This window comes from Vipera berus (genome assembly GCF_964194415.1).
Source record: "Vipera berus genome assembly, chromosome: 4".
Taxonomy (NCBI): domain Eukaryota; kingdom Metazoa; phylum Chordata; class Lepidosauria; order Squamata; family Viperidae; genus Vipera; species Vipera berus.
The window spans coordinates 31,565,062-31,583,583 of NC_138206.1; the positions used below are offsets into that span (position 1 = coordinate 31,565,062).

Sequence of the window (18,522 nt, forward strand, 5' to 3'; positions counted from 1 at the left end):
AAAATTGTTCAGATAGACATGGCACTGTTTATCTGCCATGATTGCTTAAACTGTATTAGATCTATTCTATTACACTTATTCAGTAATAAAAAGTGATTTCAGACAATAGCCCACATAGTTAAGCCTATACTTGCATATTTGTGCATTTTACAAGTTAGTGCTTCTCAAGAAATAGGGATGTCTTTATATTAGGAAATCAAGGGAATGAAGGAGAGATACCAGAGAAACACTTCCTTCCCACTTTAATCCCCTCCAGCCAACAACTGAGAAATTAGAACTAGAAATTGGTCACTACTGTATATTTAATGACCAATAAAGTTGAATTCTGCCTATTCAAGGCCAGAATCTCAGATTTTGTAGAGGATACTCTGTCCAATGTTCTGCTCTGTACAGAAATCCAAATTAATACATTATAAATTAAGAGATTTTGTCTGAAATATATAAATATACAATCCATATAACCATTGAGAGAACAAAAATAGAAAAGAAGTTACAACTCTCCGCACCAAATACTTGAACATTGTAGAGAATGACACTTGCTGCAGCTTTCCTCACTCCATTATCAGCCATACAGCTGTAAGTCCCTGAGTCTTCCTCACTGATTGCGTCTATCAGAAGATTGCTGAGAAGGAACCTAGTTTTATTGTAGCCAGAGACACTGGAGCCATCCTTAGTCCAAGTAACACGTGGAGGTGGAATCCCACTAGCCACACATTCAAGGATGAGCCTTTGGCCCTTGGTGATTATGATGGTCTGGGCCTCTGTGGGATAAATTATGCGAGCAGCCTCAGCTGCTGAGCCTAATGCAAAAAGAAATCAGATAAAGCAAAGCAAAGTAATTATAAAACAGGACTGGCCAAAATAAATGGTTGTCCGTTAAAAACATACTAAACAAAATTATAAAGTTTCAGCATCTTTCTTTTTAAAACTTTATCACTGAAGATCTAAAACTTGTACTTTTTTTGCAAGTTACCAAAAAGAATCATTTGTAACATCACTGCAGAAAGGTGCCACATGACATTTCAGAAAATTAAATATCAACCTAGTACATATTACTTTAATTATTATTATTGATACTTGAAATGTTTACAAATTTTAGTCTATTTCACTTCACAAAAATGATGTAAGGAAGTTCAGGTAATGTTTCTAAATAGTCAGCCAAATTTATCATTACTAGTATGTATGTGGATGTAATTTACAATCTAGTGATCAGCACACTTGGCATTCTATCCTTTATGGCACACATTTTTCTAACCATTCATTTTGTTTTCTATGAATTATATTTAATAAAAAAGAAGAAACATGTTACTATCAAAAGGGTGAAATAGGGAGGTACGTGGTAAATCATCTACTACTTTCAAGTAGTTGTCTCTAGGCTCACTCCAAGCAGAGTAGATGCTGATGAGTTTTACCAAAATTTCTGTGATTTTTTTAAAATAGATTTACTACCTTAAAAGTTTGTGAACTTTTGAATGTTCAATATTTCTGTATAAATATGATCTAAAACATGACCTATTCTCTACACAGTTCTAAATAAAGAGAATTCAATTAAACAAAGTAGTCAAAAACATTATACTTGTTCATTGACTTATTGAGGAAAATGATCCAAAGTTACATCTTTTTGTGTGGTAGAAGTATATGAACCTTTGCTTCCAGTAATTGTTATGACCTAAAGGTAAAGGTAAAGGTTCCCCCGCACATGCGTGCTAGTCGTTTCCAACTCTAGGGGCCGGTGCTCATCTCCATTTCAAAGCCAAAGAGCCAGCGCTTGTCCAAGGACGTCTCCGTGGTCATGTGGCCGGCACATGACTAGATGGCAAAGGCGCACGGAACGCTGTTACCTTCCCACCATAGTGGTCCCTATTTTTCTACTTGCATTTTTACGTTCTTTCGAACTGCTAAGTTGGCAGAAGCTGGGACGAGTAACAGGCGCTCACTCTGCTACGCGGCACTTGGGATTCGACCCGCCAAACTGCCGACCTTCTGATTGACAAGCTCAGCATCCTAACCCACTGAGCCACCGCGTCCCTTGTTATGACCTACTGAGTAGCAATAACAACAACTAAACATTTCTGATAACTGTTGATCAATCCTACTCATCAGCTTGGAGGAATTTGAGTCTATTCCTCTTCACAGAACAGCTTCGACTAAAGGATGTTGGTGGGCTTCCTCACATGAATATCCTGCTCTGGGTCCTTCTACAACATTTCTATATAATTAAGGCCACTCAACAATCTCAACAATAACTTTCTTCTGCTTTAACAATTATTTGGTTGTACAACTTGAGTTTTAGTTCAGGAACCTCTAACCAGACATTTTCCTTTAGAATTGGCAGGTACAATTCAGAATTCATAGTTCTGTCACTGATGGCAAGTCATCCTGGTCCAGAGGCAGCAAAGCAGGCCCAAACATGATACTGCTGCCACCATGCTTCACAGATGGAGTACAGTATTTATTTGCCTTTTGCCAAACAATGGTTTTGATTTAATTGAGACAAAAAATATATTTTGTCTCCTCCATCCACAGTACAAACTATGCAAACTATAGACAAACAACTATGTTCTTTTTGAAGAGTAATGGTTTTCTCCTTGCAGCCCTGCCATGCATACCATTCTTGTTCATTGTTCTCCTGATGTGGGAGACCGAACACATGAACACAAGAGAGATCTTTATTTCTTCAGACATTATCCTGGTGGTTTGAAACCTAGCACCTTGACTAGATGAAACCTAGTGCCTTACTCTTGGTATGGTTGGTGTGATGTGGTTGATGTGGTGTGGTTGGTGAACTCCTGGAAGGGTAACAATTGTGCTGAATTGCCTCCATTTGTACACAATATGCCAACAGTGGATTGGTGGAGTTTAAATAATTTTATAACCTTTTCCAACATAGTGTGCATCAACAACTGCTTATTATATGTCCTCAGAAATCTCCTTTGCTGAAGCCACACCACACTTCCTAGCTGTGTTGTGAAGATCTGACTTTGATAGTGAATATTTAGAGTTCTGTTATTTAAATAAGGCAGGACTTCCCACATTCACACCTTATTATTATCCCATTGTTTGAAACATCTGACTCTAATTTTCCCTTCAAATGAACTAATAGTCCTAGAGGCTCACATACTTTTGCCACACACAAAGATATATTTTCCTCAAAATGAACAAGTATGTTTTGACTCATTTGTTTAACTGGGTTCTCTTTATCGAGTTTTACCTCTGCAACCAAACGATTTAGAAGATAGGACAGCTTCTGTTAGTTACTTTTTCTGGCAATGACTAGTCTAGGAATATTTGCTAAAAATTGCAGAAGCATCTTTATAGTTTTTTTCCTAAGGACATGGAAACTGTATTTTGAAAATCCAGTATTTTGACAATGCACAGTAAAAAGCAGGAAGGGTTTGTAAAATGTAAGAGGTCTCTTGAGACAACACGTGATACTACAAGAAACAACAGAAAGGGAGAGAAACTGTAACTCAGAGAAATATTAACAAAAATAAAATGCAATCTTTAGAAACAGTCATACTAAATGTAATAGACTCGCACAAAAAAACATGTGAATATGAGATCAAAAAAGAAGGTGCACAAAGCAAGACAGCCGACACTGAATGCTACTGGAACCTTTACAGATTAGGGATTCCATCATTCAACAGTTTTGAGCCAAGGAACCCAAATATTCAGAAATATTGTCTTACGTCTCACACGGAGTTTCTCACTAGACACAGATGTTTTTACTTCCTGGGTGACAGGGTTGTAGGCTGCACATTTGTAAGTTCCTTCATCATCCTGGCTGGCATTGACTATCTGAAGATTCCCAGATGGCATGATCAAGTAGTTGTCTATTAAGATACAGATATCATTCAGAACCATTTTCTGGAAAAAGAAGCATTTCTACTTCTATTACTACCATGGTATGGATTGAAAATGAAATCTTTTGGCTTTGTTGCAATTTGCAGCAAAAATTAAGTTGTTTGAATTATCTATTAACTTGAAAATCTCAGAAAACAAGAAATGGAGAAATATGGCTTAGAACTGGAACACTGCAGTCTATCTCAAATTAAAATGAACCATAGTGGAGCAGTTCTCACACTATTGTGGTAGTGTATAACTTTTGCCTTAAAGTCAACTAAAAGGAAAAGAAAAAGGGGAAAAATGCACAGAAACTTCCTAAAGTCTTCAACTCCATAAAATTCAGAAGGTTTATCTAATGTACATGTAATGTACAACTACTTGCAAATTTAAGATACTTTGTGACCTTTTTTGAAAAACACGGTACTAAATACATTTTTAATTTGAACTATATTGATCTTCTACCAGTCCTTGCATCTGCCTGTCTGTGTGTATTTGTGCAGTTCAGCCAAGAAGCAATTGGAATAGCTGTCAAATTCCCAACTTCAATATTTTCATATACACTTATTTCAAACCAAAATATTCCATCCTGTTACCTGATATATCTGTTGTGGACTGGTGGATTGAAGCAAAGCTTGGCTTAAAAATGACTCAATAAACAATCAGCATCTAACATCTCTAAGATTCCTTATACCTTCCCTTGACATAACTATAATATGATCCACTTGTTTCTAAAATTTTCTGGTAGTCAAGTCTACTTTTTACAGACTATGTTTAACATCATGTGAATATGATAGAAGATAACAGTACAATTATGAAATTTCTACTGGAAAATAGACAGAAATGTGCATATAGCCATGGAGTCTTGTGTATAATACCTAGAGTATCTTTTTAAACCAAAGAACAATTGCAAAGATAAACAAGAAAACATAGAGAAATGTTGAAATTGATTAGAAGAAAAAAACTGTCTTCCTTAATTTGGATGCCTTCAAATGTATAGACTTCCAGAATTCCATAGCCAGCATGTCACTGCTTAGATTAGAATTTAGAAGACTGAAATCCACTTATTTGCAAGTTGCCAGGGCTGAAGTAGGATAAAATAAGCATGATTAATTCAGTTGCTTCTTTTTCCACCATCAATCATAGCTCACCTCTAGAGGCCTCCAACCATTCTTGCTTCACACTGTAGCGAACCTGGGCTTTTGGATGGCTTTCAGGAAGGTCACAAGCAATCACAGCTGTATTTCCCTCATCAACTTCTATTACATGCTGACCATCATATTTAAAGTCTTTGAGATCTATTAAAATTACAGTAAAATTTTAGAAGAAACAAGAAGGAGTTCTAAAAGTAGGACAAATGAATATTACAGCTATTATTACACTGGGCCATTCTTTAAAAGGCAAATTCACTTCAACTTAAAGACTTCCATTTGGAACCAATTTTCTAAAAAAACACCTAATATTCATCACAACATTACATCATATATATGCTTTGCTTTGTGTGTGTGTGTGTGTGTGTGTGTGTGTGTTGTGTGTATGCAAAATAGGATATTTCATGTTTTAAAGCATTTTGAGCTAAAGCTTCAAATCAAAAGCTTTATGTCTATCATGATAAATCTTCAAATACTGAAAATAGAAGGTTTTGCACTTAGGGTAAGATGTTTCATAAAATCTGGCACTTGAAACATTTGAAGATAAAGGCAAACCTGGGTTATAAATCATGACTGCAGTGACTATATGCTCCAATGCAGTAGGTCAGTAGGATCTTAAAAATCTCACTAGCCCACATTGGTTATGTCTGGTAATAACACTTAACTAAATATTAATAAAACCAAGAGCTCAAAAACAAATGCTATTCTTATGTGAGGGCCAAATATTTCTTGTACTGGCCATCTGAAGTCTGTTTGGAATGTTTCAGTTCTACATAACTTCCCAGATCTTTGCCTGCAGCTGTAGGGTTTATGCATACTGAACATTAATTTGAAGATTAAATGATAATTTTTCTGTTGAAAGTTGCCATATGCTAGTTATATATTTAGGAGAGGAGAATCTGAGTTTAAAGAAGTTTGAGAAACATGCTATAAACAGAACTTGCCTGTTTCTCCATGTTCTAAATTGAAATCATAGGATTACTCGCTTCAAAGCCTGAGTGGGACACTTTATATTTCAATATTAGTTACACTGAAAAGAAACATCGTACCAGTTGTTTCCTTACCTTATCACCGTGAAAATAAAACCCACCCAATATTATTTAAGTTACCATTTCTAAATCACAACTTCTTATCTCCATGACATGCTCTGAAATCAAAGAATTCCTTCCCAAAATTAAACAATTTTAAAATCCATAATTTCCCCTTGTTTTTATAGCTGGAGAACCTGGCCCATTTGCTTGGAAATTTTATAACACTGAGTTATACTCCCTTCATATGCCTTGGAAAAATAATAAGGTGTTACTATTGCAAGTTGGACTAGTTCAAGGCAAGTATTTAGGGAGTTTGGACAGCAGAAACCAGAAGAGACTGCAAAGTAGGAATTATAGCCAAGTCTCTATTGGCAGAATGGGAGAATGGAAAAATTTGTTTTCATTCTCTAGGATTTATATCAGCTCTCCAACAGTAAAAGACAGATCTGGCTCCAAGGTTCTCCCACCCACGCTCATGGAAAAGTGACATGAAATTTCTCAAACAGGCTAATTAAAGCAAGATTGCTTCAAAAACATTTTAAAATAAAAAACAGCTCCCTTGGCAGTATAGCAAAAAGCCTTCCAAAATGCAAAACGTATTAGCTGTCAGGAGACTATTTCAGTGCTAGTGCCTGGATTCAAGGAAAAAGGGAGGGGAAAGGCTTAACAAAGACATAAAAATGATTTGCAGCAAACATGTTTAATACTTTAAGAATGTCTTGGCATTATACAACTGAAAATAATTAATAAATGCAAAACAAAAGAAGATGTTACAGGTAAACTTCAGTTAAAATAATTAATCCTTTAAATTCAAATTTATGAGGGAGAGCTGTTTCCATGGGATACTGCAGAGAGATTAAAGTTAATTCTTCTCTTGCAAGATCTCTACAAAAGTTTCCATTCCTCCTAATGTGAAAATTATGTTTCGGAAGAGAAGGGTGCTGGAATTATTCTCTCATTTCCCTCTTTTTCATGCCATAAAGGTTTAAAGAAGGATAAAATTAGATAGTAAAAAAGTAAAGATAGAGCTTGGCTGCTCACAGCACACATTTCTCCGATCAACAACATGTGAGCTGGAATTTAAAAAAAAAAGTCCATCCTGGTGGTCCAAATTCATCACAGCAATAGTTGAACCCTACAACTATTGTGAAGGCTTCAGAATTACTGGCAAAAAAGTAAGAAAAAAACCCAATTTGTTTTCTTTTTAAGTATTTGAATCCATGAGAAAAGAGAACAATTCCAGCGTTTTGCAATACAATTTGAAAACTTTCTATACAGAAGAAAAATTACACTTTTCCAATTAGAAAACAGCTGTGGGTCTACAAAGAGAAAAATAATAGTTTTACAATAATAAAATAATCTTAAAAGTGTAAAATAGCTCCTGGAAGGTAATGATGTCTTTGTTCTCCTTTTCCCCTCCATATAGCTCATTAGTACAATAGAGATTTTTTTGAAGACTGCAAGGGTCTATAGGAAGATATCTAGCTAAGGGGTCTCCAAACCTTTTGTTTTGGCGACCCAGTTGGGAAAGGGCGGGGCAGGCGCCTTACGCGCGCATGTGCAAACGTAAATGTGGCCAGACGTGTGCACGCACGTACAAACAGGCTGCAAGCATGCACCCGAGGCTCTCAGCAACAGCGGCGCCTGTGTGAGGCTTGTGGCACTGCCGCCTCCAGGCTCGCAGCGATGCTACCACCAGCACGAGGATTGCACCGCAGCCCGAAGCAATACCGTCCCGGTGCAAGACTCGCACCGCCGCCCCTGAGGCTCACGCCACGGCTTGTAATGATGCTGCCCCTGGTGTGAGGCTCACAACGCTGCCCCCGCCCGAGGCTCCCACTGCGGCCTGCAGCGATGCCACCCCCAGTGTGAGGCTCATACTGCCGCCTCCATGCAAGGATGCCATGGGCCACCTGCCACTTGTGACACTGCTGCCATCTGTGCAATACTATTGGTGCTGCCACTGCCCACACAATACTTGCAGCAACGGTGGCATAAGGGGGGGGGGGTGAGCATGCGTACAAGCATGTGCACTGCCCAGCTATTCATGTGGCCCAGCAGACAAGAGGCTGCGGCCCAGTAGTGGGCATGGCCCATAGGTTGGGGACCTCTCATCTAGCTAACCAAAACTAAGCATACAAAAAGACCCTAGAGGAGATAAGGGAATCTTCGCATAATTCGTGTCCCAAAGGATACCATCTGGAAACAATCAGATTAATAATTTTAAAGGTAAAGTTCTTTTCAAGAAGAAGCAACACATGAAGAAGGCTTTAAATTACAGAAGTGCAAAGAACCAATTAGGTCACTGAGTCCAATCTCTTGTCCCATGCAGGAATCTAAATTAAAACATTCACAACAGATAGCTGTCTAGCGATTACCTGCACACCTTCAGTAAAATCAAACCTACTACCTATCTGGGTAATTGGTTCTACAATTTGATGCTGTTCATTATTTGGAAATGTTTCTCATCACTTGATTGGAATCAGCCTTCCTAAAACTGAAATTCATTATTTTGTGGTCTGACTTCTGGGATCAGGGAGAATATACATCACATCATTTCAGGTATCTGAAGTATGTATCATATCCCTCTCCTTAGCAACATCTGTAACAAACACATGAACACTGTGATTACCTACTTTATTCATGACCTCATCACAGATATATTCTTATTTGCTCTCCTTTGGCATCTTGTGGCCACCCTGGCTTTTAGTCTTCTCAGAACAAAATGTTTCTGTTTCTCTGATCTTTTCTCATATGACTTAGCTTATAATAATCAGTTGGTTATCTTCATTGCCCTTCTTTAATCCTGTTCCAGTTAACATGTGGTGTCCAAAACTTGATAGAATCCTAGATATGCAGTCTGATCTACCTGTTCTGCTAACTTTCAGCTATATCTTAGAAAGTAAAATGTAAACCCATGCTGAACTAGAAAAAACTTTTTTTTTAAGAGAACCCAGTTTTCCACTACACATGTGAAACTTGAATGGTAGGTGATGCACCAGCCTGCAATTTCTGTTATCTGTTAATAAGAAATGTGACTTGCCAATAGATGCCTTCACCTATTTCTGGCAAAGAACATTTAGAATGACCCAATGAAATACTACAATATTACACAGAATCCAAACAAGAATCTACAATATAGTATGCATTAATGCCCTCAACTTTAGTCTTTTGTTTATTCTAAAAAGCCTTTTTTAAATTAAAAAAGAAATATGCAGTGCTGCAACGTATCAGCCTCTAAGATAATGTTTAGTTAAAGGGATTCTTCTGAGCTTTAACGAAGCTCAACTCTCACTTTTAAAAATACAAATAATGGGGACTGCAGCCAATGGTTTGTTCAGAAGTGTTTTTAGCAGCCTGGATATAATAGAGATCATTCCGAGGAGAAAAACTGGGTGACAGCTAGTAATCTTGTCCACTTTTCTTCTGATAAACTTTGTGACTTTGTCTATCACGGCAGCTTTTTGTGAATAGGAAATTTTCTAATGTCAGCCATTTTATAAGACTAATGAACTAGATTGAGTGAACTGTTCTTAAAATGCACTATAAAGTCACCAGATTTTTAAATATATCACAATAGGGAAAAGAGTAAAAGGTCATTTTGTAAAATAAAGTTAATAAGAATGATAAATGAGAAAAAATTGAAGTGCAGGATATGACACATTCCACTGAAACCACCATCTAAATAGCATTTAAACAGTATAGGGGAACTTTCTGCGTTGCTTCAATTAAAATTTAAACACTATCAAGAGTTACGTAATAGTGAGATGGGCAGCATATAAATTTAATAAATAAATAAATAAAAATAACTTGTCTTAGTTTTAGATGGTATTCACATATGTAAATCTCTGGCTGAAATGGCCTTTAAGCATAGGATATATACTTGTAAGAAATCATGATACTATTGAAAGAGGAAGCTTGAAGTTTCCTATTACATCTTTCTAAACCTTCCACTGCTGTTTTGGCCTAAGAGTTCTTGTACAACACTTTTGATTCTATAACTTTTGTAGACTAGCTGAGGTGACACAAAGACCAGTCTCTGAATATAAGAATAGTAGGTGACCATTATCTTGATATACCATAAAAATACTATGATTGAAGCCAATCTAATATTTGCATATTTCTTTTAGATTTCCATTCAGATATTTTTGTCCTGTTTTGCTGAAGAGTCGTCTCAAAACTGAATTTTATCAGAGTACATCATTTTTCTTGTATTCACACTTATATACCAATTTTAAAAAAAACTTATATAACCACAATTATTTCATATATATTTCTTCATCTTGCATATGCACCTCTTTATTCTACACTGGAAATACTCGATTTATCAAAGCATATATCTGATAAGAATAACACACCTTTGTTTTAATTTTCATCTTTCATTATAACTATATTTAGAACAATTTAAGGTATGAAAATGGCTTTTCAATATGGAGCCAAACCTGCATCAGGGACTGATTAGAGTAGAGGCCCCGGCAGAAACAAAGTGAAGAATGAGACATTTTGTGGTCATTGAAAAGACAGCTGCAAATACACATAGGTCCCCAAAGATACCTTGAGTAGGGGTCACTGCTCATTGGTATTTTGTGAAAGAAAATAAAATGAGTTGAATATTGCTTTGAGGTGATTCCTTCAAATCTGAGCATCAGAATGTAGAACTGCACTATCCTATTATAACTGTGCACAGAAATAATGACAGGAGATGATAGGTAATTACAACTGAAATATTTTATCAATATTTTAAGACAGTTGACAATGTTTTCAAACCATAGCAATAGTGGAATGTCCCCTTGGCATGAATCAAAGTGGTATATACTGTCTTCAGAATCAGCTTTTCTTACTTACACTGGAACTGGCCTGTTTTAAGGGCACTGATGAATATGTCAATTATATATTTATTGAATTCACTGAAGCTTTCCCATATATATCTTGCCTGAACTTGTATTAATTTCAGGGAGTTTTGAGATGCAATAGTTTTCAACAAATATTTAAAATGGAGTTTATACTAGTTACCCAAAATTCTATGTAGTTCGAACTACAAAGTTCTAACTAGTCTTATGCTAGTTAACCAAAGATAATAAAATTCATCTTTAGAAAAAGGAATATTACTGAAGAAACTTTGTATATTTTTTTATTTTAAGAAATATTTATCCTATTTTGAATATAACAAGTATCAGAAGTTGAGCAATTGTGAAACTATTCATAGAATTTGAATAGTTTAATAGAAACTATTAAATTAAGCTATCAAAGAATAATTTAATAGAAATCCTAGTATTTTATTTATTTATTTGTTTATATCCCCTACAGGGTCATAAATAGGGAGTTTTATATCAAATTTCTTAACTGCCTATTTCCCTCATATAAAAGTCACCAGTTCAGTATAAAGCAGGCACTTAAACTTCCAAACCCTACCTCATTTTAAAAATTTGAAATGAAAATGAAGATTATAACAGTAAGTTAGTAGCATAGGTGCTATCTGTATTGTTTGAGGGATCTCAGCAAGGACACCTGGAGAAAGATCTCCAAAAAATCACTGAAGGACTCACATAAATTCATAGCTATAGTTTGTACAGTTTGAAAGGCTTCTTTCATTTCATTTTGGCCAAAGACTGAAAAATATTGAGACTTAACTGTGCATACTTTCATGGTTTACACTCTATGCCACACTGAATGCAACTCTACATCTCTGTGCAGCTCGTTCCTTGTTAAGAGTTTAACTAGCCATAGTCCTAAATATTAGGCAATGAAAAGGGATACAATAGAGAAAAAGTACTCTAGAGATAGTGAAGGAATGCAAAGCTATTAACACCTACAAGAGATAGGAAACAAAATCTCAGCCTTAAGAAAAAACTAAATGCAAGAAAGAGATTAAAAAGAAATTTTAATTCAGTATGGTCTAAGACAGGGGTGTCAAACTGCCGGGCCACGGGCCGGACGCGTCGCAATGAAACCGCGCCCACCCCATTGCCGGCAATGGGGAAAAAGCTCCGAGACGTCACGTGACGTCGCGAGTTTGACATGCCTGGTCTAAGAGGAGAGAAAGGGAAATTCTAGCAGCTTTCTGTCGATGGGAGATTCTGGATCATCCAGGACATGGTTGTCCCAAAGGTGCTTTTTTTCAAAAGGCAACTGGACTCTCTTGGTTTTTTCATTTGAAAATGTTTCACTTCTCATCCAAGAAGCTTCTCTGGTTCTAACTAACTGGGGAATAGAAGGATTTATATTATTTGACAGAATATAAGCTCAGGATCAATTTTTCAATATGAATTATTTATAGCAAATCAGCTAGCAGAATTTCTTAAAGATTGCTCCAGGATGACCTGTTCTGAGTTTCTGTTGTGATTCAGGGTCAGCCTGTGGGTTCGGCAGTTGGGTCAGACGACTCAGAGGAGGAGGAGGGGGGTGTTGAAGACCTTGCTGAGGGGGTTGAAAATCTTGCTGATGAGAGCCCTCAGCCAGGCCCCTCCCACTTGGTCACCACGGAGACCCAGCTGTGTGAGCCTGACAGCGTGGATGAAGATGACCCACAGCTGGCCCTGTTCAAGGACGCCCAACGCAGGAGGCAGTCAATTAGGAGTAAACAGAGGAAGGCAATGGGGCTTCTCGGAAGGAGGTAGAGAGAAGCCACGCCCTGAACTCTATATAAGGGGAATGTGTGGGGAGGGCTGGTTTGCTGAAGGCAACTGCTTGGATAGTTCGTGTTTCTTAAAGCTCCTGTTTCTTGGTTCGTGTCTTGTTTGTTTTTGTAGCTATAAATTTGGCAGGCGTCATTCCAGCCTCTTGCCGTTTGTAAAGGGGTTGTCCCTGCCGTTTCTGCAGGGCCGGTAGCAGGCTGGTACAGAACAGTTTCGTGAGAGAAGGGGCAGGCAAATGTGCTGCTCACTGAGGGCAATGATCAGTTAGTTACTGGATTATTATAATAACTTCATGCAAAACTGTATTTTGCGATATTATTAGGAGAGCAATGGCAAACTGAGAAATTTGGAAAGCTGAAACAAAGAGCCAAAGATATTTGTCAGTGCATACTGGATTTTCAGTTGTACTGTATGCGAGAGATGTGGGATCTTGTGTGACTGACCAGTTTTGAGCCTTTGCTGTTGAATTGAGAGATGAATTAATGAAACAAGGCATACCAGAACATTTGGAAGAACTTTTCCAAAATTATATGTTGATCAATGGACAATTGGAAAAGTTAAGGCCTCCCCTGCCACCCACAAGGCCTCCTCAGAATAGATGACCACATCAGAGAACCCAAGCAAATAGGAGCAGAATAAGATTCCTGTCAACATCAGAGAAGAGAACAAAGTTCATTTTCTACTGTGGAGCCCCAGGACACTTAGACAAGACTTGCACCACTGAAATCCAGACCTCTGAGAGCTACAAACTGCCATATGTGTAGACCTTCAGGCTACATAACAAGCGAGTGCCCAAATAACTTCAAAGTCTTGTCTTTGGGAAACTTCAGAGCCCCCTCCACAGACCTCAGCAAAAGTGTGCTCAGACAATTAACCGACATCAGGCAGGTGTATTTTATTATCTTTGTTACTCTTAATTCAATTTCTGGTTTTCAAAGACAAGTCTCAGTTCTTGTAGATTTGGGTGCATAAGCCAATTTCATAGATAAGACAAAGTGCAATTGTTTAAACTGCCTACATAGTAATTAGGGAAACCAATGCTTGTGGAAATTATTTTCAGGCAAGTGCACCAAGGCAGGGTCTTTTTGCAACACACAACACCTCTGAAACTCACAATAAATGATAACACAAAATTCTTGCCACTCTACATTACAAGTTCTTTAGATGGTCCCATTGTGCTGGGCATTGACTGGCTGTAAGCCCATAATTTAGGTGTATAGTGAGAGCAAGGAAGAATTTCTTTTTCATTTCAAAGATGGAGCACCTTCCAAAGACAGGCATTGAGAGGTGCACACAATTTAATTAGAATGAATGAGTGCCATGAATAGATAACTGTCTTTGATACTAGATGTGCAAAGTTTAATGCTCAAGTGATGCCTTTTAAATGGGTTAATTGCAGCATGTCTACTCCAGATTCATGAATGAAATACTTTTCAATATTTTGGATAAATGTGAATTTTTTTGTAGAAGAACCAGCTTTGCACAAAAACTCCTGTTACAAGTATCTCAGAGGAGCTCCACAAATAGAAGGGAATAAAAGCCATAGGCAGGTAGGCTAATCAATTACTATTTTTCTAATTTTTTTAAAAAAGTGACCGCTAGGGAACCCCACAAGCAAAACAACTGTACTAAGAGGCAGAGCAAGCAGCACTTTCTACATTTCTCTTAAATGGAAACCATGTCCTCCGAAACTTAATCTAGCTGCAGCGCTCAGTCCAAATCCCCCAAAGGCTTCAGTCCAATAGTGGGCCTCTCCCACAGAGCTTTATAGTTGCTCTTTCACTCTTATTCTGTTTCTCCTTTTCTATCCCAGTCCAGCCTAAACATTTCATTTCTGATTAATATTTTGATAGCAAGCCAATATTTTTTTGGCACTGCAACAAAACCAGGCCCCATTTTACAAACATATCTCCTTCAAACTTTTTAAAACAAATTTTCTTTCTGTACTCCCATTTTTTTCTTCTGTTACCCTAAAGAGTTATTTCTGAAACAGACTACGTGAAGAGTCTGAAAACTCACTAATGCAGATAATAGCATTTACCCTACAGGTCTGTTCCTCAGAATTCTTGACCTTTGAACAATGTCCATAACCCAATTTGATTGTACATAATTTACTAAATAGGAGGCACATCCTAATTTGGAAGTGTTGATATGAGCTAAACTTTATTATGTCTTTTTCATCACAGGTAAATCTTAAAATTGGAAGAGGGCATTTAGGCTATCAAATCCAACACCATGCTCAGTATAGGAACTGCCAGGTTAGGAAGATTTTTCCCGCCCCTAATATTCAACCGGAATCCATCCTCCTACAGATTAACATTATCATTGTTATATTGCTGTTTACACTAAAATGATTCCTGTGGCCAAACTGATAAGCATCTTTGACAAAGGCCACATTCTGACATGGATATCAATCCAGCCGAAGGACAAAATTAAAATGCCTCCTTTGTGTGAAAGACATGGCTATTTCATCTAATTTGAACAATGTGACTATGTTCAAAATGATATAGTTTGAAAAAACAAAATCAAAACTACTTACTGGCTAATGTGACCGTGGCAGGAACACTGGCAACAACACCTTCAGACATGCTGGCTATGCACTGGTATCGACCCACTGTGTGATTGTTTAAGGCAGCAATGGTGAGCAATCTTTGATCAACATGGATTCCTAGAACATCATCTGATTGAAGCAGCTCCTTTCCATTCAGTCTCCAAGTAACATTTATTCCCAAAGGCTCGACTACACATCCCAGAGTCACCAAGCCACCATGCTTTTGGACAATAGAATCAGGTTGGACACAGACATGAAGAGAATCACCTGCATAGGAAGACAGGCAAAGTCTTCATAAATCATTGTGGGAAGATCAGCTACTTCCACTTTGAATTTGAATTTGAATTTATTGAATTTATATACCGCCCTTTCCCGTAGGACTCAGGGCGGTTTACAGGGTATATAAAACATCGATACAAAAATTAAGAACAATTTAAAAAGATTAAATTAAATCCCTGAAAAAATATAAAACCCCAATTAAACCCCCAATTAAAACTCAGCCTGGGCCGGAAAGCTCGAAGAGCCAGGTCTTCAGGTCTCAGCGAAATGATCGAAGGTCGGGGGCAGTCCTAAGCTCCACGGGCAGCTGGTTCCAAAGGGCAGGCGCCCCCACAGAGAAGGCCCTCCCCCTGGGTGTCATCCACTGGCATTCTTTTACCGGCGGCACCCTGAAAAGGCCCTCCCTGTGGGAGCGCACAGGACGAAGGGAACTTGATCCTGATACTTAACTATTTGACTCCCTTATGCAATAAGTTATAAGTTTAAGGCTTTATGGTATTCAAGAGCTAGTTATTTCTTGGCAAGAAAATGTGAAGATATCTACTGAAATACTAAACTTTCAGCTATATATATGATCTTAAGCTAAATAAGACTGTGATTCTGAATGTCTCTGCAAGTGAATAATGGCATGTTCAGCTATCTACTGCACCATTGTTTGGTGTCTCGCCCTGTCCTTAGCCAATCAACTTTGCATGTGAGTCTACTCTAAATCTTTCGGAAGGGAGAAAACATGTTGCTCCACAATAATCACATTTGCTTCCATGATAAGCAAACCTGGAGTAACAGAGGTTATAAAAGTAAATATGTATTATACCAAAACCTTGGTCTAGTATCCTGTTTTTAAATAATGATATTCATATGCTCCAGAAAAGTTATAAACAGACAATAATCTCTTGTTATTTTGTCATCCCATTTAACAATCAGATTAATAGTACTTTTGAATTAGATAAATGTGTTTGGTTGCTCACCCAGGAGCTCATTCAGTGATTACTGAATGTAAACAAATTAATCATATGTAGGCATAGTAGTCAGTTTACTGGAAGTTCATAAAAGCTGTAACTAAGGAAAAGACTGTAAGCTGTGGTAGAAACTCATAAATATCAAAACATAAAACCATGGTTCTTTAAAAATTGCAAATCAAGGACATGAAAATGCACCAGCTGCATAGATAAAAAGTAGAGGAAACAAATCACTCACCCAAATTTGTAATGCAGTTAGCAGATGTCAAAAGCAAACACACAATAACAGTAATTAGTCTTTTCCCCTCTGGTATCATTGTCATCCCATGCAGAGGAATATGGACCAAAAAATACCAACCGGAGTTCCCATAAGCTATCACAGAGCACTTAATAACAGAAATTCAACTTCATGGATCAACCTGAATAGCAAAGGAAGAGATAAAAAAAACAATATATTAAATAAAATGTAGGAGAATTGTATTGTTGATGATAAATTGTATGTGGTCTTCCAGAGCCCTTCCAAATGCACTGCCAATTTAAAATATGATTTGGAATACAATGGAAGGAAACAATAGTTAACAATGATAGAGTTAACAATCAAATAATCCAATCATTACATATACAATATGTGTGTGCATACACACCTGTGTGTGTGTGTGTATACACACCTCTCTCTGTGTGTAGATAGATAGATAGATAGATAGATAGATAGATCTCCCCCTGAATTCCTTTTTAAAGTTATTATTGTTGCACTGGCTATCTTCCAGCTCTCCATGATAAGCATGATAATTTTTGCTAAGAGATCAGCAATTTCATATCTGAATTCTTTCAATTCTTTCAGAGTGGATGCCAACAAGGCTTGGTGCTTTGTAACAATGTAGTATTTCAAGTTGTCCTATAATATCTGCTCTTGTAAACTTAAATTTGCTTTAACTGTTTTAATTCTCTCCCTAAGAAAGTCAATACAGGCCAGATATCTTCTGTAGTAAAGGCAAAAAAAAAAGTTTATTCAATTTCTCTGAAATCACCTTATCCTGCTTGAATGCCTCTTTTACTCCTTTTTGACTAATTGCTTCCCTGTCTGAACTGAATTGAATTTAGTGGGATTGTATGTGTTACAATGAGATGGACAGGATTTAGAAAAAATAATACTGAATAAAAATGTGAGGAACTGGTATAAAAGAGGTACAATGAGGTAGTTTCATCACACAGAAAAAATGTAGAAACATCTAATTGCACAAGGAAACATATGAAGGAAAAGGAAGAGAGAGGCCAAGAAAGTTGTGATTAAACTTCAAAGTTTAGAGAATAAAACCAAGACCTGAAGTGGTATATCAATACAATGGAAGTAAAGATGGCTTACAGAACAGAAAAGTATGGAAAAGCATAGTGGTATTGGTATAAAGTAGTTTTTGTTGTTGTTGTTAGCTGCGAAGTCATGTCCGACCCATCACGACCCTATGGACAACGTTCCTCCAGGCCTTCCTGTCCTCTACCATCTTCTGTAGTCCATTTAAGCTCACGCCTACTGCTTCAGTGACTCCATCCAGCCACCTCATTCTCTGTTGTCCCCTTCTTCTATTGCCCTCTATCTTTCCCAGCATTAGGCTCTTCTCCAGTGAATCCTTCCTTCTCATTAGGTGGCCAAAGTATTTGAGTTTTAGCTTCAGAATCTGGCCTTCTAAAGAGCAGTCAGGGTTGATCTCCTCTAGGACCAGGGCTTTTTTCCTCATAGAACGCTCAGAACGGAGTTCCGGCACCTTTTTTGGATGGAACCTTGTAGGGTAGGCAAGGCGGGTTGTATGACATGTGTGAGTTCCGGCACCTTTTTCTTTTACAAAAAAAGCACTGTCTAGGACTGACTGGTTTGATCGCCTTGCAGTCCAAGGGACTCGCAGGAGTCTTCTCCAGCATCATAGTTCAAAGGCCTCAATTCTTTGGCGCTCAGCCTTTCTTATGGTCCAACTTTCACTGCCATACATTGCAACTGGGAAGACCATAGCCTTGACTATACGCACTTTTGTTGACAGGGTGATGTCTCTGCTTTTTAGTGTGCTGTCTAGATTTGCCATG

The 18,522-nt window shown here is 37.6% G+C and overlaps 1 protein-coding gene across 3 annotated transcripts in view; it reads right to left on the minus strand.

The window, feature by feature from the left end:
* BOC (BOC cell adhesion associated, oncogene regulated) overlaps window positions 1-18,522 on the minus strand; it is a 73,274-nt gene that overhangs the window by 20,689 nt on the left and 34,063 nt on the right. For all 3 annotated transcript variants that reach the window (XM_081326490.1, XM_081326488.1, XM_081326489.1), the window contains 5 exons: window positions 16,688-16,868; window positions 15,200-15,478; window positions 4,995-5,141; window positions 3,690-3,833; window positions 507-800 (listed from right to left, as the gene is read on the minus strand). In XM_081326490.1, the coding sequence (XP_081182616.1) occupies window positions 507-800; window positions 3,690-3,833; window positions 4,995-5,141; window positions 15,200-15,478; window positions 16,688-16,772 (949 nt within the window). In that variant the 5' untranslated portion in view covers window positions 16,773-16,868. The remainder of the gene's footprint in view (window positions 1-506; window positions 801-3,689; window positions 3,834-4,994; window positions 5,142-15,199; window positions 15,479-16,687; window positions 16,869-18,522) is intronic.